Consider the following 23,982-nt stretch of genomic DNA (forward strand, 5'->3'; position numbering starts at 1 on the left):
TGGTGCCACTTACCAAAGGGGCATGACCAAGATATTCCATGATATGATACACAAAGAGATTGAGGTCTATGTGGATGATATGATTGTTAAATCAGGTACTGAAGAAGAGCATGTGGAATATTTGTTGAAGATGTTCCAGCGGTTAAGGAAGTACAAGCTCCGTTTGAATCCTAATAAGTGTACCTTTGGTGTCAGATCTGGGAAACTTCTTGGTTTTATCGTTAGTCAGAAGGGTATTGAAGTAGATCCCGACAAAGTCAAAGCTATCAGAGAAATGCCTGCTCCAAAAACAGAGAAACAAGTCAGAGGATTCCTTGGTAGGCTGAACTACATATCCCGGTTCATCTCTCATATGACTGCTACATGTGGGCCGATATTCAAGTTGCTTCGCAAAGATCAAGGGATTGTGTGGACCGATGAATGCCAAAAAGCCTTTGATAGTGTCAAGGAGTATTTGTTAGAACCTCCAATTCTTGTACCTCCAGTGGATGGAAGACCTTTGATCATGTATTTGACTGTGTTGGAAGACTCTATGGGCTGTGTACTTGGTCAGCAAGACGAGACTGGTAAGAAGGAACATGCAATTTACTACTTGAGCAAGAAGTTCACTGATTGTGAGACTCGATATTCCGCACTGGAGAAAACTTGTTGTGCTCTAGTCTGGGCTGCCAGGCGTCTCCGCCACTACATGATTAATCACACTACTTGGTTGATATCTAGAATGGATCCAATCAAATACCTCTTTGAGAAGCCTGTCTTGAATGGAAGAATTTCTCGTTGGCAGATGTTATTGTCCGAGTATGACATCGTATACCGCACTCAGAAAGCTATCAAAGGTAGTATCCTCGCTGATCATTTAGCTCATCAACCAATTGAAGATTACCAGCCTATCAAGTTTGACTTCCCAGATGAAGAGATCATGTATTTGAAGATGAAAGATTGTGATGAACCGTTGTTTGGTGAAGGTCCTGATCCTGAATCTGAATGGGGTTTGATATTTGATGGAGCTGTGAATGTCTATGGTAAAGGAATTGGGGCGATTCTCATCAAACCCAATGGCGAGCACATCCCTTTTACTGCAAGGTTACGTTTTGATTGTACAAATAACATTGCAGAGTATGAGGCTTGTATTATGGGTATTGAGGAAGCTATCGATTTGAGAATTAAGAAGATTAAGATATATGGTGATTCAGCTCTGGTGATTAACCAGATTAAGGGAAAGTGGGAGACTCATCATGACGGTTTGATACCTTACAGAGATTACGCCAGACGTCTGTTAACTTTCTTCAACAAAGTGGAATTGAACCACATTCCTAGGGAGGAGAATCAAATGGCAGATGCTTTAGCTACCTTATCCTCCATGATCAAGGTAAATTGCCCCAAAATGGTACCTTTGATTAGTGTCAAGTTCCTTGACAGGCCAGCTTATGTATTTGCTGCTGAAGCAGTCTTTGATGACAAACCATGGTTTCACGATATCAAGGTTTTCCTTCAAACTCAAGAGTATCCGCCTGGGGCATCTCGCAAAGATAAGAGGACTCTAAGAAGATTGTCTGGTAACTTTTTCTTGAATGGAGATGTGTTGTACAAAAGGAACTTCGATGAGGTTTTGCTCCGATGTATAGATCGGCGTGAGGCAGATTTGTTAATGCATGAGATACATGAAGGCACGTTCGGGACTCACGCTAATGGCTATGCAATGGCTAAGAAGGCGTTGAGGGCAGGCTATTACTGGATAACGATGCATGCTGACTGTTATCACCATGCCAAGAAGTGTCACAAGTGTCAGATTTATGCGGATAGGATCCATGTCCCGCCAACTTTGCTCAATGTTATCTCCTCCCCGTGGCCTTTCTCTATGTGGGGCATTGATATGATTGGTCGGATTGAACCAAAAGCTTCCAATGGACATCGTTTCATACTAGTGGCTATTGATTACTTCACCAAGTGGGTTGAAGCGGCATCTTATGCTAATGTGACCAAGCAAGTGGTGGTCCGATTCATCAAGAACAATATCATCTGCAGATATGGTGTCCCTAACAAGATTATCACAGATAATGGTACCAATCTGAATAACAAGATGATGAAGGAATTGTGCGAGGATTTCAAGATTGAACATCATAACTCCTCTCCTTATAGACCACAGATGAATGGTGCAGTTGAAGCTGCAAATAAGAACATCAAGAAGATTGTGCAAAAGATGGTGGTCACTTACAAGGACTGGCATGAAATGTTACCTTATGCTTTGTATGGTTATCGTACCTCAGTGCGTACTTCGACAGGGGCAACCCCTTTCTCCCTGGTATATGGTATGGAGGCTGTACTCCCGGTGGAGGTTGAAATCCCATCTTTAAGAGTTTTGAAGGAAGCTGAATTGTCTGAAGCTGAATGGTGTCAGGATAGGTATGATCAGTTGAATTTGATTGAAGAAAAGCGTATGACAGCTTTGTGTCGTGGACAGCTATATCAGTCAAGAATGAAACAGGCATTTGACAAGAGGGTGCATCCCCGCAAATTTAAAGAAGGAGACCTTGTGGTCAAGAGTATCAAGTCCTTTCAACCAGACCCAAGGGGCAAATGGACACCTAACTATGAAGGTCCCTATGTTGTCAAGAGAGCTTTCTCCGGTGGTGCTTTAATACTTACAAATATGGATGGAGAAGAGTTACCTCGTCCTGTGAATTCTGATGCAGTCAAGAAATACTATGTCTAGAAAATATATAATAGAACAGCTCGGTAGGTTGAAAACCCGAAAGGGCGGCCTAAACCAAAAATGAGCGTCTCGATGGATTGAAAACCCGAAAGGGCGGTCCATGCAAAAGTTAGAGACAAAAAAAAAAAAAAAAAAATTTACCCTGATAGATTGAAAACCCGAAAGGGCGATCTATGTAAAAGTTAAGGGTTTATGACAAGTAACTGCATCAGACTAAGCATCACTCACTTGGGGCACCTTAGCTGTCAGAAGTTCTCCTATATCAGAGCATCATAGCAGTGGATTTCAAAGTTGTTAGGGAATATAGCGGTTATTGTGTTCAATGTACCTTCCATATTTTAATTACCATTTTCCAAATTTTGTAATCCGTGGTGCCGTGCCTTTGGCCGGTTACCATTTCTAATACATTAATTTGAGCCTGTGCTTTTGCTTGGAATTCTTATTTATTCTATGTGCAAAATTTCTCCCATTTTTAATATTATTAGTACTTGAAACAAAAACTTTGAAAAATCTTTTAAAATTTTCATGTTTTCTTTGAAAAAAACAAAACAAAAATGACAAACATATTATCTTTACAGTTATGTATCATAGAAGCATGTGTCAACATTCGGTCTAAAAGCAGGTGGATACAACAATTGGACATAGTCATTGCTGAAAAAAGAGAAAAAGAAAAAGCTCGCTAAGTTGAAAACCTGAAAGGGTGACTTAGGCAAGAATGAGCGTCCTGGTGGATCGAAAACCCGAAAGGGCGGTCCAGGCAAAAATTAAGGACATAGAAAATGCAAAAAAAGAGAATATATTCCCGATGGATTGAAAACCCGAAAGGGCGATCCAGGCAAAAGTTAGGGATTTCGAAAGATTTGAAAGAAAAATATTCAAAAGAAAGCAATGACTATGTAAAGCATGAATTTGAGAAGGTGCCTCGATTGAGAAATAACAACTTTTGCCAGTGTTTTGTTTGAAGGGTTGTACCCCGGCTTTTGTTTTGATTTATCCCCAGTGATGTTATTCTCAATGAAGGGTGTTGGATGCTTGTAACCGGATGTCGGGTCATTTTCTTTGGACCTGCCCAATGTCGTCTCAACAATCTTTCTTTTAAGCTGTCATATAAGTCTCATACGCATTCATTCATTCATGCATACATAGCACGCATACAAGTATCACGCATACATAGTGGCATTATTTTCCCATGTTTTACTCCAATACCTAAAAATGTCAATCCCAAGGTGTTTAAATTCACAAATGTCACCAATCAGGTTGTGTTCAAGGGGCAGGTCCCACTAAATGTTCTTTTTACCAGTGGTACTCTAAATCTCTCTGATGATTTACTCAAGCTTTGTGATCGTCTTTATCATTTCTAAAGGTATTAGACGTATGTTTTCTATCTGGCTTTGTTTGTCTTTACCTAATTCACGGTAACAGACAGGTCTTTTACCTAATTCACGGTAATCGACTAATTTCTTTCTTGCATTGTCTTTACCTAATTCACGGTAATAGACAGGTCTTTTACCCAATTCCCGGTAATCGACTAATTTCTTTCTTGCATTGTCTTTACCTAATTCACGGTAATAGACAGGTCTTTTACCCAATTCCCGGTAATCGACTAATTTCTTTCTTGCATTGTCTTTACCTAATTCACGGTAATAGACAGGTCTTTTACCCAATTCACGGTAATTGACTAGTTTCATTCTTGCTTTGTTGGTCGTTACCTAATTCACGGTAATTGACGGTATTTCCTTTCATGTTGGTCGTTACCTAATTCATGGTAATTGACGGTATTTCCTTTCATGTTGGTCGTTACCTAATTCATGGTAATTGACGGTATTTCCTTTCCTGTTTGTCTTTACCTAATTCACGGTAATAGACAGGTCTTTTACCCAATTCACGGTAATCGACTAATTTCTTTCTTGCATTGTCTTTACCTAATTCACGGTAATAGACAGGTCTTTTACCCAATTCCCGGTAATCGACTAATTTCTTTCTTGCATTGTCTTTACCTAATTCACGGTAATAGACAGGTCTTTTACCCAATTCACGGTAATTGACTAGTTTCATTCTTGCTTTGTTGGTCGTTACCTAATTCACGGTAATTGACGGTATTTCCTTTCATGTTGGTCGTTACCTAATTCATGGTAATTGACGGTATTTCCTTTCATGTTGGTCGTTACCTAATTCATGGTAATGGACGGTATTTCCTTTCCTGTTGGTCATTACCTAATTCATGGTAGTAGACAGGTCTTTTACCCAATTCACGGTAATTGACTAATTTCCTTCTTGCTATGTTTGTCTTTACCTAATTCATGGTAATTAACTGATTTCTTTCTTGCTTCGTCCGTCTTGTAATGTCGTCTTTACCAATTCTAAAGGTAACAGACATGTGTTTATCTTTCCTGGGATGTCATCTTTACCAATTTAAAGGTAATAGACAATTATTTCCTCCCCAGTGTTGATTATCAGGTTGCTCCCCAGTCGATGTATGTTTATAGGTGTTGCATTCATAATTATATTGCACGTATGCATACCATAATACTCATGAGCATGGCACTCTTAGCATCTCGACCGGTCCAAAAGTGGCGTACTTAAGTATTTAAGTCTCTTCGACCCATCGATTTAAAAGTTTTCTTTCAAATCTTCGTGACGAAGAAACTTAAATAGGGGCATCTGTCATACCCCAATTTTGGACCAGTCATTTCCTTTCCCAGTCGTTTTTAAAAAAAAATCTCAAACTTTTTTCCGCTTTATTCATTTAAAGTCATTTAGTCGTCTTTTTAAATGTTTGAGGCTTTATTTTATAGTTCAAAATGAATTTCTTTTTGTCCAAGTTTCGTGTAATTATTCCTTTTGCACGTCAGTTTTTTAAAATATTTTACGCGCTCTTTTTAAGTATTTAGCGTCTTATTTATATTTTAATTTTCTCTAAAAGCTTTTATTTTAAATCTTCCTCTTTGTCCGTGTTTAAACCGCTTTAAAAGATTTTTATTCGCGTTTTAAACGCCGCGTTATTTTTAGACATTTCAGTCAAAATTTCGGCAGAGAGGTATTTTAAAATACCTCATTTAAGATAATGTTTTCATTCTCGTTATCCTTTTATTATTATTATTAATTTTTTTATTATTATTATTATTATTACCTTTAGTATTATTATTATTATTATTATTATTATTATTATTAATTATTTTATTTCTTTTTCTTTTAGTCACGTGAGTGACCTTTTTCATTTTGTTTTTATTTATTTTATGTTTTGTGTTGGTTAAGTCCTTGGGTCCCTTTGTGTTCATGTGGCAGTCTCTTATTGGCTCAGTTTTAAAACTTGCTCTCCAATCCTCTTTTTGCCTTGCTGTTCACCTGTATCAGAGACTTTAAGGGTAATACTGTCTTTTGCATCAGAGTCAGGGTTAGCCCTACTTTTTGCTATTTAAGACACTGTTCAGTGTCAGAATTGGGGGGGAATCATTGACTGTAGCCGCAGCTTTTCCATCAGAAACCCTAATTTCTCTTTTCAATTCCCAATTTCGAATCAAACCACAAAAAAAATCAAAAAAAATCAAGAACACTAATCTGTGTTCATCATGAACACATCAAGATCAAAAATTACATAAACATTTCTTTTCAAATAATCTATCTTCGGATCCAGCGTATTCAACACCTTAATCGAATTCACACTAACTCATTTCGAATCATCCAACAATTTCATCTCGTTTTTGGATCTGGTTTAGCAAGCACAAAGAGTTTAAAACCGCAAAGAAGGAGGAGTTTGAAGCAGCTAGTGACTTGAAGTTTTCCCTTCACAAATTTGCCTCCGTATTTAAACGAAGGTAACTTCGTTTCATTTCCTCTTTCCTCTGATCTGTGATGTTACTATGTTTATGTCTGTGATGTTCTTAAAATGATATGAGATTGCATCTTCAAAATGGTTGTCAAAAAATCTAGATCTACGCTTTATTTTCGTGTTCCTTTTAAAAATGAAGTCGGATCCATCATCAACGTAAAAATGGATGTCTAGATCCGTCTCCTTTTTTCAAAAAAAAGTAAGTAAATTTTTTTTTACAAGTGTAGATCTAGACCGTTTTAAGAGTAATCTCAAGTTTTTAAGCCTGGATTTGTGTTTAGTTTAAAAAAGGATGTTCGAAAATGTAAAAAAAATTTAGAAACGGAGAGGTTTTACTCTCCGGTACGGTGGCGCCGCCACTGTTGGCCGGAAACCGCCGTACCGGAGCTATAAAGCTCGCCGGAATCTGGGTTTTGCTTATCATTCTCTTTGAAGAAGATGAAGATATTTAGAGAAAGAGAGAAGAACCGATCTGTTTGGAGAGAAGAAATTGGAAAAATGACTTAAAAAAAAACCAGAATGTGTTTTTATACTCATTTAAACCGGTTCGGTTCGCCTGTGAACCGATCCAGGCTTGAACCGAACCGGTTCCCTCTCTAGCCCATCGGACCTTTCCTCTAGGCCCTGATTTACTCCCTGGGCCCGATATGTTTTCTTCATTTTCTGCTTATTACTTTTTAGTTACTATTTGAACCTCCATTTGTAATCTCTGTACCTTTTCTTTCAATATTTTGTCCCCTCGTAACTGCTTTTCCTTCTTTAAGAACTTATGCATTTTTCCTTTTTTTTTATTAAAACGAAACTCATATAACTTGTTCTTTTTATGTTTCATGCATTTGTGATAATTTAATTTGCATGGTTTACATCCGTTTAAGATTGTTTAATCTCCTGCATCCTCATCTTTCTTACAACTCATATGATGTTTTACACATATTCCTGCATTTTTTTTCTTTGTCTAAATCATCCCTTCATACGCTGCATTACTTTATTGCATTTTGTTTAATTTCTAATCATGCTTCCACGTTCGTTAATTCATAGCCCTTTCTTCGCGTATCACACTTTGTTTTTATTAGGTAGTTTGCATAATTTTAGTTACGCCTTCATGCATTTTTCAGGTCAAATCCTATCTCATATCATGCATTTTTATCTAGTTTACTTAATGATTCAACTCCTATATCATGCATAGTATCTTTTTTTTTTAAAAAATCATCACGTGCATATTTGATTCTTCTCATTTCACTTTAGTTAGCATATGTGCTCATTTTATGTTTTTTTACGTTTTATTTTAGTTGTTGCTTTGTTATTTTAATTTCATAATATTAGTGTGTATAACTAGGAAGCGGATGTATATATTTTTTACCATTGGCTTGTAGCTTGGCAAAGAGGCCATAGAATGTATCTAGGAATTTTTGTAATAATGTAGGTAACACAAGCACCGACACAAGCACCGACACTATCATTTTATTTATCGCTTTACTCTAGCTTTATTTTTCACGTTAGTACGCCAACTTTCCGTTAGTTAGAAAAATCACTTTTATCTCAAAATTCAAATAAGTAAAAGTCAAATTATTTTCATAATAAACCTTGGATCCAAATCCAAGTGATTTTCCCTTTATTTTCTTAATCAAATTCCTAATTGAACTTTAATTAAACTTAGATTCAATTTCTTAAATAAAATGAAACAACCTCACTTCTATTTTTATTTCTAGTGCCTTGAGGCCCCTCAATCTCCTTCTTGAAAACCATTTTTCAAAAATAATTAAAATCAACCTAACCCACAAAAATATTTTTTATAAGAGTGAACTACGGTGGTTTTGATCCCTTTTAAGGGTACGTAGGCAGAGACTTTATTCCTTTCAAATCAATCAAATAAAAATAACCAAAACTCCTACTTCTTCTCCCTCCATTCTTTCACTCATACTTTAATCAATATTTTTTAAAATAAAATAAAGTTAGAAAGAGGTTCTCACGGAGTACCGTGAACGACGCGGGTGCCTAACACCTTCCCGAATCGTAACCAACCCCCGGATCCAAAAAGGGTTTTTCAATCTCTTTTTCCCTTCCCAAGAATAAAATCGAGCAAGTCCGGTAGATTGAAGGTTCAAGTCCAATTAATGGCTTGACACCCGAAAATCTTGGTCTACAGCAATACTTGAGACTAAATATCGACCCTTGGTAATTGAAGTGTCCCCTAGTTTATTATTTTAGTGTCGAATTTACTTGAAACTTTATTCGATATATAACTTTTTTGTCTTAACATGAAAGATATCTTAAGAAAAAATAAATAAATATCAAAATGCCTACTGAAAGGGAGGCATCTCCAATATCTTTCATCCCTAAACTATCTCTAGAGATTTCTTGGTTCTAAACAACAAGCGCATATAAGTATTGGCTAAATGAAATAAAATTTACATGTTGTAATAGGAATATAAACTTACTCCCATTAATCATGAAATACTCACAAATCTACATAATAATGAACTTAAGACCAAGTAAAACAATTACCTTACGAGACTTTGAAATACCACTGATAAGACAACATCTTTAACTCGTAAATGGATTCCATATGTTTGCACTAAAAATTTCTACGGATGTGCCAATGATATTCTTTCATTAATGTCACCGTTAAAAAACATCATATTGACATTCATCTTATATTGATCCAAAATTATGCTAAACAATGAGTGTCATGACTATATGTATTAAATTAATAAAAGCTAATTCCCCTCTATCTCCTCCCTTTCCAACAAGTCGCCATTTGTTTTTTTCTTTCTTTCTAGTTTATGTCTTCCATTTGCTTCATGTATGGGTGGTTTTAAATCAGTTTTTTACCCGAAATCATCTCTCTTCATCCTTTAATCTCTATTTCATACTAAATAAGTGATTTTCACATAGATTTTGATTTTTCTTCATGATTTCATCGTCTGAGCGTGGAGTTGTATTGTTCGTCGTCTTGTGCAGTGTTGTTGGATTTCCTGTTTTGTTTCAGTGTTCATTTGGGTGTTAATGTTGTAGGTATGGAGGCATTGGTATTCTGGTCACTTTAATTTTATCATATTATTTGTAGGCATTTTGGCGTTGTATGCTATTAACTTGGATGTTGTTAGTTTCATCGCAAATTCATCTTTTACATTTTTAGCGATATTGAGTGATACATTTTTAGCGATATTGAATGACGTAATCTATCAATTTATCGTTTTATTTTTGTAGAAAAAAGTGTCATGACTATTCAAACATAAATCTTTCAATAATATCAAATATTATTTGTCTTTCTAGTCAATCATTTCTAACATCTGATGCTCTGATTCTTAAGGGTGTTGAGTTTGATTTCCATAAACCAATTTTTAAAGTCGATTGAGCGGAAGAACAAAAGTTTCTCATAAGGATCCAAATTTATTATATCAATAACAACTATAATATCTGGTTTGTAATAAATTCTTTTTCACCCGAGTTTGTTTTTTTTACCATATCTCTTTCTCAAACTCAATAACCTCAAATAACTTTGTAGTTTTGGTCTCAAAATACTCTTTATCTTGTAGGACTAAAATTTATATTTCTCAACTATTTCAACAATTATAGATTATCACAAGTCATGATTGAATGGGCTCTAACAATATTCGAATTTAAAGAACATTGTGTCTATTCAATTAAAAAATAAAATCTAGAACATTTTATTTGAAATCAAAACGAAAACTTTTTTTCAAATAATGATTCAACCAAATTGCCTTTTAATTCCAAATATAAATCATTGACGACAATCTAAGAATACTTTTCCAATTTTGTCCTCCATACACTGATGCATCTTTATATATCATTTGATCTATGTTAGTACAAATTAGACGTTCTTTATTTTGCCCTTATATTTTAAGGTATGTTTCAGACGAGCATTATTCTATTTTATTTTATCTTATCAAGCAATCATTTCTAGCTTTAAATTTTTTAGGGGCTTTCTAACTTTAAAAGTTACAAACTTAATTGTTCTAAGAGAATATCAAATGGTAAAATTTAAGCACGTCATCAAACAATCAAAGTTTTATCACTTTAGTAAGATTACGTATTTACATAATGTGTTCCCTATATTTTTTTTGTTGTATAATAATCTTAATAAGATACTAACTTTGTAACACCTTAAAACGCTTCCCAATGTACAATGAAGGATGTTTAGCTCTTAAGTGTGTAGGATTGACTTGAGAGCCTTACAATTAGTAAATACTGAGTTATTGAGCTTTAGGATATCTTAATCCTTGAGAAAATTTAATTTTTTTTATTATGTCTCTTATTAGGGTTTGGAAACATTGATACAATGAAATGTCATTTTGTTATTGTACCGATTCAATGAAATGTCATTCTATTACGATCCTATCAAAATTTGATTCTTTGAAACTTCGTAAATGGAAATCTATCTACTTTCAAAATGTAATCGATATCAATACATGTCAATTACTTATGCGGAAAGTATCCCATAATTTGTTATAAAATGTTCATATAAAATTTGTTGAACGTAACTTTTACGATAAAGAAAAAGAAGAACATACTGCTAATTTTGTTAAGTAATACATATTGCAACGTTAACATTTTTATGGTACATATATCTTTGAAAGATAAATATAGCGTAAACTTGAAATTTACAACATAAAATTATCATCATTTGATAAAATTATCGGTCTTTATTGTAGTTTTTTTTACGGTTAAGTTTTACCGTTTTTTATAGTAAGAATCGTATATTTTTTTTCTTTCAATATTACGTATTTTTGGTTCCATTTTTCAATATTACTATTATTAGATAAAATTATAGATCTTATTATAAATTTTATTTTATGAATGATTTTTACTTTGTTGCGGGTGAAGGAAAAAATTGATAAAGTTGAGATAAAAATAAATGAAAGGCGGATGGGCCAACATTCTTTTTTATACAGATGTTTTTTTTTGTTGCTAAATTCATCAAAAAAATTTGTGGCCCAAACATGCGGTGCTTCCCATGCCAACTCAACCGACCCACTTGCCACCCATCCGATCCAAGACCCACCCAACCCAAACAAAATTTGGCCACACGTCAAGATGGTTTCTCAATCCACCTCACCATAGGTAAAAAATATCAAAATACACTATCAGAAGTAAAATACCACACTTTAAGGAGCGCGTATTGAGCAATCATCCACATCTTTTTTCTAGGCTATCTCTTCCATTTTCTTCATTTATGGGGTGGTTTTGGGTCGGTTTTTGACCCAACTCTCTTCATAGTTTTCTCTCTATTTCATTCTAAATAAGTAATTTTCGCACAAATCTGGATTTTTCCGTGATTTCATTGTCTAAGTACGACATTGTGTTGTCCGTCAACTTTACGGTGTTGTTAGATTTGTTTTGTTTCAGCGTTCATTTGGTTCTTATTGAAAGATCGGCTATTCAATCAAAGATTTGAGCGTTAATGTTGGGTATTCCGCTCACTTTAATTTTATCATATTATTTGTATGTGTTTTGGTGTTGTATGTTATTATTAACTTGGATGTTGTTAGTTTCTTCACAAATTCATCATTTACGATTTTAGAGATGTTGAATGACGTAATCTATCAATTTATCATTTTGTTTTAGAAAAAAAAAAGTGTCATGATTATCCAAACAAAAATCTTTCAATAATATTGAATATAATTTATTTTTTTAGTCAAACATTTCTAACATCTGATGCTTTGATTCTTAAGGGTCTTGAATTAGATCTCCATGAACCAAATTTTAAAGTTGATTGAGAGGAAGAACAAAAGTTTCTCTTGAGGATCCAAATTTACTGTATCAATAACAACTATAAGATTTGGTTTGGAATAAATTCTTTTTCACTCAAGTTTGTTCTTTTGTCTATATCTCTTTCTCAAACTCAATAACCTTAAATAACTTCTCAGTATTCTTTAACTTGTAGGACCAAAATTTATATTTCTCAACTCTTTCAACAATTATAGATTGTCATAAGTCATGATTGAATGAGCTCTAACAATATTCGTATTTAAAAGATATCATATCTATTCAATTAAAAAATAAAATCCAAAAATTTTATTTGAAATCAAAACAAAATCTTTTTTCAAATAATGATTCAACCAAATTGCCTTATAATTCCGAATATAAATCATTGACGACAATCTAAGAATACATTTTCAACTTGTCCTCCATACACTGATGTATCTTTCTATATCATTCGATCTATATTGAGCATTATGCGACAAGTATCCCATAATCTGTTATATTGAGCATTATGCGACAAGTCTCTTGAGCATTATTCTATTTCAACATTCTATTAAGATCCTACCAAAATCTGATTCTTTGAAACTTCGTAAAAGGAAATCTATCTGCTTCCGAAATGTAATCGATATCAATACATGTCAATTACTTATGCGACAAGTATCCCATAATCTGTTATATAATTTTTATATAAAATTCGTTGAAAAGTGGCCTTTACGATGAAGAAAAAGAAAAACATATCGCTAATTGTGTTAATTAATACATATTGCAATATTAACATTTTTTTGGTGCATATATCTTTTAAAGACAAATATATCATAAACTTGCAATTTATAACATAAAATTACCGTCCTTTGATAAAATTATCGGTCTTTATTGTAATCTTTTTAACGGTTAATTTTTACTGTTCTTTATAGTAAGAATCATATAATTTTTTTCAATATATATATATATATATATATATATATATGTTCCATTTTTCATTATTACTATTCTTAAATATAATTATAGATCTTATTATAAATTTTATTTTATGAATGGTTTTTACTTTGTTGTGGGTGAACGAAGAAATGGTTAAAGTTAAGATGAAAATAAATGAAAGGCCAATGGGCCAACACTCTTTTTTTTTATACAAATAATTTTTTTAATGCCAAAAAAATTTGTAGGCCAAACACGTGGTGCTTCCCACGCCAACTCAACCGACCCATTCACCACCCGTCCAATCCAACCCAAACAAAATTTGGCCACACATCAGGATGATTTCTCAATCCACCTCACCATATGTAAAATACATCGAAATACACTACAAGAAGTAAAATACCACATTCCAAGGAGCGTATTGAGCAATCATCCACATCAGAGGCCTCAATATGGGCCGAATCCACCCGATGTCCAACCCTAATCGCGTCGGCCCAAATCCATAACCACCTATAGACTCACAAGTCCAAAATTTCAACTATAAATTTAACCAAAAAAATGCCCTAACAAAATAACCTAAGTAAAATTTCATTTCAGACAAAAAAAAAAAATAGCTTAAAATTAATATTTTCATTTCCTCTGTCCCTTTCTCTTTCATCTGAGAACAGTTTCTTCTCCCACCACAAGCAAATCGACGGCACCGAACCACACCACCGCCGGCGAGCTGCGACTGCGACCGCGACCACTCTCCTTCCATCATCTAAGTTAGAACTAAAAGTGCGTTTTGTGTGAGCGTGAAGAAGAACAATCGGTGACAAAGAAGAACACTTTCTCACCAAAATTCCCAAACACTTTCTCACCAAATTCATCATTTCATCATTTTTCTTCAACGATCTTAATTCCTTCAATTGTAAGTCACCATTTTTCTTCTTCACAATCAATAATAATCATAAAAAGATAATCAAAAAAATTTCATTTTGTTTTTCATTTTCATGACCCTTTAATCATTTACTTCATAATTCTCATTTTTCATGCTAAATTTCTCAACTTTATCAGAATTTAGGGTTACCCAGATTTTCATTTTTCAATTTTTTTTCTTCATTTTTATGATATTATTATTAATTTTAGGGTTTTGTTCGTTTTTCTTTCAGAGTTTCACCAGAATTTGCATTGAACTTCAGGAACTTGCTGTAATTTCTAGAAGCTTGGTGGTTTTGAAGTTATTTTGATTTGGGTAAGTTAAGATTCTTCTTGTTAATGTTTTACTTGAAACAAGTGAATTTGATTTTAAATTTTTGAATTTTTGAACTATGAACTTGTTTGTGTTGTGATGGATTAACAAGTTGATGAATAAGTTCAATTTTGTAATAATTTTTTTGGCGCGGTTGTTTGTTTATATCGTTATTTAGTTGCGATTGATTCTGTTATTTATGCATGATTTTGATTTCATTTTCACGCGCGAAATGTAAGAATTCAATGTAATGTTTTGAAAAATTTAAAACCCTAGCATGCTGATACCGGTAGTCAACGGTTTGATTGTTTGAATTTATGGTTGACGAGTGATCTGACTTGAGATACTGCCAAGCCAATTCACGGTCTGACCGGTTGAACCGAGTGGTCTGATTAGGGTTTTAAAAAATCTAAACCCACATCATGCTGATAGTTATAATTAATGGTTTGTTTGTTTGAATTTATGGTTGAGGCTGAAGATACGGACAATTCACGGTCTGACCGGTTGAACCGGGTGGTTTGATTAGGGTTTCAAAACATTGATATAATGAAATGTTATGAAATGCTGTTTCGTTATTGTACTGATTCAATGAACGCTGACGTATCTAAAAATTAATTCGTTTTCAACCATTCCTTTTCGATCCGACCAAAACTTTATTCTTTGATACTTCGCAAAAGGAAACGCATCTGTCTCCCGACATGTAACCGATACCGACACGCGTCATTTACTTATCCAGAAAATATCCCATATTTTTGTATATTACTCTTTTTTTTTTATATATTTTTTATTTCACTGATAGTTATCGAATACAGTTTCAATACATCGTGCCAATTAATGACACGGTTGTCACCCAGATACGACGTGACTCATTTGTAGCGCCATTTTTAACCTACTTTTTGTACCGTTGTAAGTTTGTAACTCATGAATTTTCTACCTATTGTCTGTTTGATTGTTAAGGTCCAATGTGTTCTTATTATGCTGCCAGACTTCTTTTGCTGTAAATGTTCTTGTGTCCAACTATGGAGTTGATCTGGTTGCAGAATTATGGATTTCTGAATTGCATTGTTTTGTAGCTCTTGCTCATTATTTACTCTGTTTCTGTTGTTGATATCACACTATGCTCTAGGCTGTATATCATGCATCTACTTCATTGGTTTGGTTTGCACTTTTCCTGACTTAATGTGTTTCTATTTTTCTGCTCTAAGCTCCTTTCATTCTCTACTCTACTATTTTGCCTATCTATTTACATATATTTTGCATTTCTGTTACATATATTTATAAATTTTTTGCGTCTTATGTCGAGTTTTTTAAATGACAGATATCCTTGTATCTTATTGTGCCTTTATTGTGTTATGTATTTGGGCTTCTTGATACCAGTACTGTCATTCGCGGATCGCGGAAAATAGTAGTTTGTTCAAATTCTTGTATGCAACAACGCTATGACGCCGCTATTTTACAATATTTTGTATTAAATAGCGAAGTGCAAAATAATATGGTTTTCTTTGAATTCTGCTATGTTTTAGCTGCTATTTAACAACACTGCTTGATGATACCCTTTTTATTGGTATTTGTCAATTAAAAGTGATCTTGTTCTAGTACACACCGTTTGGGTGTGTTTGCAGTTGCATTATGGTGCGTACTAGAACATAATGCCACTGCAAACACACACTCAAGCGGAAATATACTTTGATGTTTGAGTTCTGCTGTGATAATTTTTTCTAAAACTTGTGTAGGACCTACTCGTTTAAACTGTATTGCTTTTGACTATTTTGTAATTACGGACCAATTAACATGCCTTTGTAAATCTGATTGTGTTATAGTATCCCTCAAAAGATAGTGCCTTTGTAAACTGTATTTTCTCTATTTGAATTTGATTGAATTCAATTTGCAATGCAAGTTATTACCTTATTAACTAAAATCTACTTTTACCTAACAGGGTTTTACCTAACAAGGACGGATCACTTGCTGAAGCGGTATGTGAACTCAAACTATCTATAAACTGGTCTATATAGAAAATAGACGTGAACGCCAAGAAGGCAGGTGAGTGAAATGGAGTGCAATAAGGATGAGGCCACCAGAGCTAAAGAAATCGCTCGGAGGAAGTTTGATGAAAAGGACCTTTTGGGAGCAAAGAAGTTTGCTTTGAAAGCCCATAATTTATTTCCTTCCCTTGAGGGTATTCCTCAAATGATAGCTACACTCGACGTGTATATTTCTGCCGAGCATAAAGTAAAAGGAGAATCAGATTGGTATGGTATACTCGGTGTGAATCCCCGTGCTGATGATGATACGGTCAGGAAGCATTACAGGAAACTAGCTCTAATGCTTCACCCTGACAAGAACAAGTCCATCGGATCTGATGGGGCCTTTAGGCTTATTTCAGAGGCATGGAGTATACTGTCCGATAAGGATAGAAGAGCAGCTTATGATGCGAAGATAAAAGCAAAACCACAGAAAGGTTCAACCATTTTTGGTGGTTCATCGACAAAAGCGACGGCAAACGGGGCTAACAACAGTAAAAAGAAAACGCCTTCAAGCGGAAAGAGTCATAAGAATACGGCTAAAGAACCCACTTCATCCTCTGCCAATGCATCAAAATCCACATTTTGGACTACTTGCCATCGATGTCATATGCAGTATGAGTATCTTGTAAAATATCTTAACCTTAAACTCGTCTGTCCTAACTGTCATGATGCATTTGTGGCTGTAGAAACTAATCCGCCTCCCAAAAGTGGTATCAGACCTGGAACTTCGTGGAATTTTAAGCAAAAGGCTGATAACCAAGGACCTAATAAGAGCAAATTTAATGCCGGAAAGAACAACATGGCAGCTCCAAATGTTGGTGCAGGGTCTAACAGTAACAGTTTCCAATGGGCTCCATTCACGAAAACTTCCGGTGTTTCTAATGTGGCTCAAGCTGCAAATGTGGTTCAGCAGGCATATGGTAAGGTGAAACGAGATCGCGAGGAGGCACAAGCAGCTACCAAAAGGGAAGAGGCTTTAAGAAGGAAGCAGAATGTTTCGAAAAAAGGTTACTTTAATCCGGCTAAGAGGAAAAGGGGGGTCATGGAGGCGAATGGAGCATCTGACTTAGGCAAGAAGTTCAACTGTACTAGAGATCTTTCCCCAGTTGAACTTCAGAATATTCTTGTTGAGAAAGCTAGAAAAGTAATTACCAAGAAACTCAAGGAGTTTCAGTCAAATACTGTTGGTAAATCGGTGGGGAAAAAAAGTAGAGACTGCTTTGAGAAAGCTAATCAGAAAGGAGAATTTTCCGGCAGAAAATCTGAGATCTGTGCTCAAAATAAAATCGGGAAGTCAGAAGATGTGGGGAATAGATTGCAGGCTTGCAAGTCAGTTGCAGCTCCTACCATTGATTACAGCTGCACGGAAATTTTGGATGCAATGCTAGTAGATGTTCCAGATTCTGATTTTGATGATGTTTACAAGGATCGAACTGAAACTTCTTTTGGTGAAAAGCAAGTATGGGCTGCATATGATATTGGTGATGGGATGCCTCGACGTTATGCTATGATTCACAGAGTGATCTCTCTAAATCCATTCAAGTTGCAGCTCAGTTGGCTCTACCCAAATACCAACAATGAACCAGGCCCCTTAAATTGGGTTGCTTTAGGCTTTTCAAAAACTTGTGGCGAATTCAGAATTGGCAGACGCGAAATCTTTAACTCGATCCATTTTTTCTCTCAGAAGGTTAGGTGGAAAAAAGGCAATGATGGAGCCATTTGTATATATCCTCGAAAAGGGGAGGTATGGGCCGTCTATAGGAATTGGTCTCCTGACTGGAACGAGCGAACAGCAGGTGATGTGATACACAAGTTTGATATGGTTGAAGTACTTGAGGATTTTGTTGAAGAACGTGGTGTAACTGTTATTCCTCTGGTCAAGGTGGCTGGGTTCAAGGCAGTATTTCACCATCACTTAGATGAGAAAGGGATCAAGATCATTCCAAGGAAGGAGATGCTTCGATTCTCTCATCAGGTACCTTCCCACTTACTTGCCGGCGAAGAAGCTCCTAATGCTCCAAAGGGTTGCAGGGTTCTGGACCCAGCTGCTACTCCATGTGAACTTCTCGAGGTAATAAAAGTTGCGGAGGAGGAAAACATGGTGGACAACGTGGATAGTGTTGTAAAGGAAACTAATCGTGAGGAAATGATCGTTGATACTGGAAAACCTGGTGGAACGAAGGAGGTAATGAAGGAAGTTGATACAGGAAAACTTGGGGGAACAAAGGAGGGAATGAAGAAAGTTATCCGTAGAATAACTCCAGAAGAGGACAGAGGGAAGAGGATATGCAGAGGCTTGTAGCAAGGACGTTCTGTATGTACTATGTAACATGATAAAGGAAAGCTGCATGATGACTATGTGGACTGGAAAGCGCTCAATAGCCAGAATTAATTTGACAAAATAGGATCCAAAATGAGTTAACATTTTGATTCTTTCTTGGATAGATGAGAAGTTCTGATTTCTTTCTCTATCTAATAATCACCATTGAATACAGGTGAGTTTTGTCAAATTTTTTCTAGCTGTGTAGTGTTACTGTGAACCAAAAAGGGAAGATTTCATTCCCAATCTGACATTGCAATTGCTGTTTTCAACTGTTGAAGTTGATTGGTTTAGCCTCGTGTCATACCAAAAGTTAGTACTGGGACGATGAGACTATTACCTTCTGCAAATTGTTCTATATTTGAACTTTGTCAGAAGCCGAACTCTGCAATTTGCAGAAGGGTCTGGCTCTGGCTTTAAATTTTATTTTATTTTAAATTTATTACTTTATAGGTTTCTTACTCAATTTTGGCACTGTAAATCCAATTAGTGGCATGTTTTCCAATTGTTGCCCATGTGTTTGTAAGAAATTTAGCACAGTTAATGATTTATACCAGTACTTTGACCTTACAAAGTTAATCCTTGTTACTTCTATAGTTTTTCTTTCAATTTCAGGCATGTTACATGTATGTAGGTAATTTATATGAATGTTCAATGGTGAAAAGGTAAAGCATGTTATTCTTGCTTTAATCTTGACCATTGATCAAAGATCTAATGGCTATAAGGGTATGTCTACCCTTACACCATTCTTCAGGTGTGTAATGGGATATGATGCCATGTTTTATACAAATATTTACTCAACTTCTGAAAAAAATTGAGGTAAGATATTGAGAAGACCCATCTTTGGGTTTTACCAGACTTTTTTCCCAAACTTTTGATTTGTTGAAAATGAGTAATTTTTTTTACCTCCAACATGACTTTGGATGAACATATTTGGATAAAACAAATTTTGTGTTGTATGGAAGTGTATTTCTGAAAAAATTATGCTATCTGAAGGTGTACCTTCAGAAAATGGTAGTTTCTATTGTTTTTTTGCTAAATATGGGGTGTGAAAAGTAGTGCCCTTGTTTAGTTTTTTTTGAAGGATTGTTTAAAGAGGTGTTCTTTCATGGTCACAAGACCAAATAAATAGTCTTTGGACACACCCATGTTTAAATTTGTTGGTTGTGTTTGATATATGAAATGATGAATTTTAAAGATTTTCGTGTGAACCGGGTATTCTCTACATACAATTGTAGAGACTATTCTTTGAGCCGGATAAGATTGTAATAAGCGACAAATTTTTTAATGGCCGGTAGAATTTAGAAATTATGCCCTTTACCATACAGGTAAAGATCATCTCCAATGAGAAATGTTTTGTCTAATAGCACATAGAGCTTTTTTTTTGGTTTTGTTGACAAATAATAGCACATATAGCTTATTAGCTACTTTCATTGGAGAAGAAATAAGAAGGATTGCTATTGAGATGCAAAGCTTGTACAAACATTGTCTCTTTCTCTTGCATAAATGTGGTGTCATTGCATTTTTATTCAACTTCTTTCATCATATTTCAAATAAAAATTAATGCATGAATTCAATGTAAAAAATGGAGCCATTTTTTTAAGACTTGATTATTAATAATAAATGAAAATGATTAGTTGTTGGATTTTGTTGTTAATTAGGGTATCTTAAGTAGGAAGTCATAGACTAATATTTTGAGGTTCAAAGATGCATTTAACATATCAAAATCTTTCATCAAATACTCTTTATCTCTCCTTAGAGATGTTGACAGATTGAAATTTGGAACCATCCCTATCTCGTTGCACCACCCAATGTTGTCTTCTTCATATCCCTTGGTGAATTGTTATTATTCACCACTTTTATTGGTAGAAAATTGTTGTTCACACATTTGAGAAAGCTGTGGCACACATGTAAAATACGCTTTTGCCCCCTCGGCAGTTAACTGCCGAGTAATTCAAAATCCGGCTGCAGTTAACTGCCGAGGAATTCTTCGGTAGTTAACTGCCGAGTAATATGTTTCATCAGATGAAACAGGAAACCTGCTCCCCCTACACACTATTTTCATCATCTTCCATGCCATTTCATCCAATCCCCCCAAATCCAATAATTTTTTTTTTCATCAAATCTTCATCCAAATGATTCAAGCATCAAGCATAGGAGCTATCAACACACTCTTGACGTAAAAAAACAGGTATTGAACATTTTAATTGGTTTATTTTTTGATTATTGTATGGGTATCTACGTCAGTTACGTAGAACCCTGTCATGGGGAATCTCGGTAGTTAACTACCGAGGAAAACCTCGGTACTTAACTACCGAGGAAAACTTAGGAAAAATTTGAAGGACGAAAAAATGGCAGCTACTGCCATTTTTTCAAAAAAAAATTTTCTTTGTTTTTTTTCTTTGTTTTTTTTTGTTTTAGTTCATTATGGCATTGATGTTTATGCATTAGTTAGTTGTTAATTTATATTTTTGTGTTGTTTAATTATAGTAATGACCGATAACGCGGAAGATGTTTCGGGAGAGACAAAACGTAATTTTGTCCAAATTTTCGGAGATGTCAAACCGCCTAAGGTTGAAGTCAAACCAAACATTGATGGAGCTTCCGTCCATGTTGAAGCTTCTAAATATGTTAGCCCCGGTGTCGTCCCACTTCAAGCCCACGAAGTTGACACGACTAGGTTTTTTCTGACGACGTTAAGTTTAAAGATAGAGAAGAATTGCTTGGGTGGGTACGTTGTCAAGCAAATAAGGCGGGATTTACAACTGTTACACAAAGATCAAACTTGATCCATCCAATTTTGCGCCTAGTGTGTGAAAGGAGTGGAGCTCACAAAGTGCCTAAAAAAAAACCGAAGCATGCGACAACGGGCTCAAGAAAATGTGGGTGCTTGTTCATGATTAGTCGATATCAAAGTACACAAACAAAGGAATGTGGATTGAACATTCTTAATGGAGTTCACAACCATGCGATGGAGCCGGCTTTAGAAGGACACATTCTTGCCGGTAGATTAAAGGAGGACGACAAGAAGATTGTACGTGACTTGACCAAGAGCAAGATGCTTCCAAGAAATATTTTGATACACTTGAAGAACAAAAGACCACATTACATGACAAATGTGAAGCAAGTGTACAATGAACGTCAAAAAATATGGAAGGCAAATAGAGGTGACAAGAAGCCGTTGCAATATCTAATCTCGAAGTTGGAGGAGCACAACTATACTTATTACTCAAGAACACAAAGTGAAAGTACTACAATCGAAGATATCTTTTGGGCTCATCCAACATCCGTTAATTTGTTTAACAATTTTCCAACGGTTTTGGTTATGGACTCCACCTACAAAACCAACATGTATAAGATGCCAATGTTTGAGGTAGTTGGGGTAACTTCGACCGATTTGACATATTCGGTTGGGTTTGGATTCTTGATGCATGAGAAAGAGGAAAACATTGTTTGGGTTTTAAAAATGTTGCGTAAACTTCTTACTTCAAAGATGAATATACCTAAGGTGATTGTTACCGACAGGGATGGGTCTTTGATGAAAGCGGTTGGAATTGCTTTCCCGGAAGTTATGCTATGAATTGTTACTTTCATGTGCAAGCAAATGTTAAACAAAGGTGCGTCTTAGATTGTAAATATCCTTTGGGAAAAAAGGATGGGAAAGAGGTGAGTAATCGCAATGTTGTCAAGAAGATCATGAGGGCATGGAAAGCTATGGTTGAATCGCCCACTCAAGAGTTATATGCAAATGCATTAGTGGAGTTCCAAGATGCTTGTAGTGATTTCCCACCTTTCCTAGCCTATGCCATGACCACCTTGAATGAAGTGAAGGAGAAAATAGTGAGGGCATGGACAGACCGTGTGTTGCATCTTGGTTGTAGATTCACCAATAGGGTAGAATCGGCTCATGCTTTGGTGAAGAAATATTTGGACAATAGTGTGGGTGATTTGGGTACTTGTTGGGAGAAAATACATGACATGTTGTTGCTTCAACACACTGCGATACAAACAACCTTTGGTCTGAGCGTTACCGTGTTGGAACATAGATTCAAAGATGTCACTTTGTACTCCGGCTTAGGTGGTCATGTGTCTAGATATGCTTTGGACAACATTGCTATGGAAGAGTCACGTTGTAGGGAAACGTTGTGCATGGACAAGGAAATTTGTGGTTGTGTTCAAAGGACATCTTACGGCCTACCATGTGCATGCGAAATTGCAACTAAACTCCTTGAAGAAAAGCCAATTTTATTGGATGAGATTCACCACCATTGGCGAAGGTTACACATGGGTGAAGAAAGTAATGAACTTGGTTTTTCTGTCGATGATGAGTTGAAGGGTATTGTAGAACGTCTCAAGAAACTCCCTTTCCAAATGAAGCTTGAAGTCAAAAAGGCTTTGCGGCAATTGACATTTCCTGAAACCACCATGATGTCTCCACCACCACAAAAAGCAACAACCAAGGGAGCCAAGAAAAAAGTGGACATTGTGAGGTCTAAAGGAAGAATTACATCGACTAGTCGGATCCCTTCTTCTTGGGAGGTTGTTGATTCCCAAAATCCCGAAAGTCAATCGTCACCATCACCAACAACATCATCATATAAAAGGAAAAAAGGTGCTCGTCTTGGTAAAGCACCAATTTCCCCACTTCCACCACCTTCTCGGTATCCAAAGCCTAAGGCTATCTCGGTTATGAGGCCTATTGATTATATGCCACGCTTCATGCTTCCATTTATTGAAAAAGTGGTGGATGTTATTGGCGATGGACATTGTGGATTCCGGGCTATAGCCGAGTTCATGGGCTTAACCGAACAAAATCATCTCATGATTCGTACACATCTTATTCAAGAATTGAAAGATCATAGAGATGATTATGTTGAAATATTTGCGGGTGAGGATCGTTATAACTACATTTTAAATGTCTTACATCCTCCTGCAAATACAAAAAGTTGTGCACATCTTGTTGATAAGTGGTTGACTTTTCCGGACATGGGGCACATTGTTGCTAATTATTACAAAAGGTGTGTGGTCGTGTTGACAAATCGTGAAGTTGGTAACTCGGAATCTTTTTTTCCACGAAGAGGGCCACCACCGCCGGGTAAGCAAAAAACTCCCATCATGTGCCTTGGGGTAATTCCGAATCACTTTGTGCTTATTTACTTGAAGAATGGTTGTCCACTACCTCCATCATCTATGGAGTGGCACAATCACAAGAAAGAAGATGCG

At 35.5% G+C, this 23,982-nt stretch overlaps 1 protein-coding gene across 2 annotated transcripts; it reads left to right on the forward strand.

Moving 5' to 3' along the window:
• Positions 1–13,840: 13,840 nt before the first annotated feature.
• LOC146916900 (uncharacterized) lies at positions 13,841–19,333 on the forward strand. Of its 2 annotated transcripts, none has more exons than XM_085718767.1 (3): positions 13,841–14,094; positions 14,336–14,418; positions 16,352–19,333. In XM_085718767.1, the coding sequence occupies exon 3, from the start codon at positions 16,465–16,467 to the stop codon at positions 18,739–18,741; it is 2,277 nt and encodes a 758-aa protein (XP_085574893.1). In that variant the 5' UTR covers positions 13,841–14,094; positions 14,336–14,418; positions 16,352–16,464; the 3' UTR covers positions 18,742–19,333. The 2 variants fall into 2 exon arrangements, with proteins under 2 accessions (XP_085574893.1, XP_085574894.1); XM_085718768.1 differs by having other exon boundaries at positions 14,366–14,418.
• The last annotated feature ends 4,649 nt before the right edge of the window (positions 19,334–23,982 follow it).

Source organism: Medicago sativa, chromosome 6 (assembly GCF_051527215.1).
Source record: "Medicago sativa cultivar Bolivia chromosome 6, Bolivia_mono, whole genome shotgun sequence".
Lineage (NCBI taxonomy): Eukaryota > Viridiplantae > Streptophyta > Magnoliopsida > Fabales > Fabaceae > Medicago > Medicago sativa.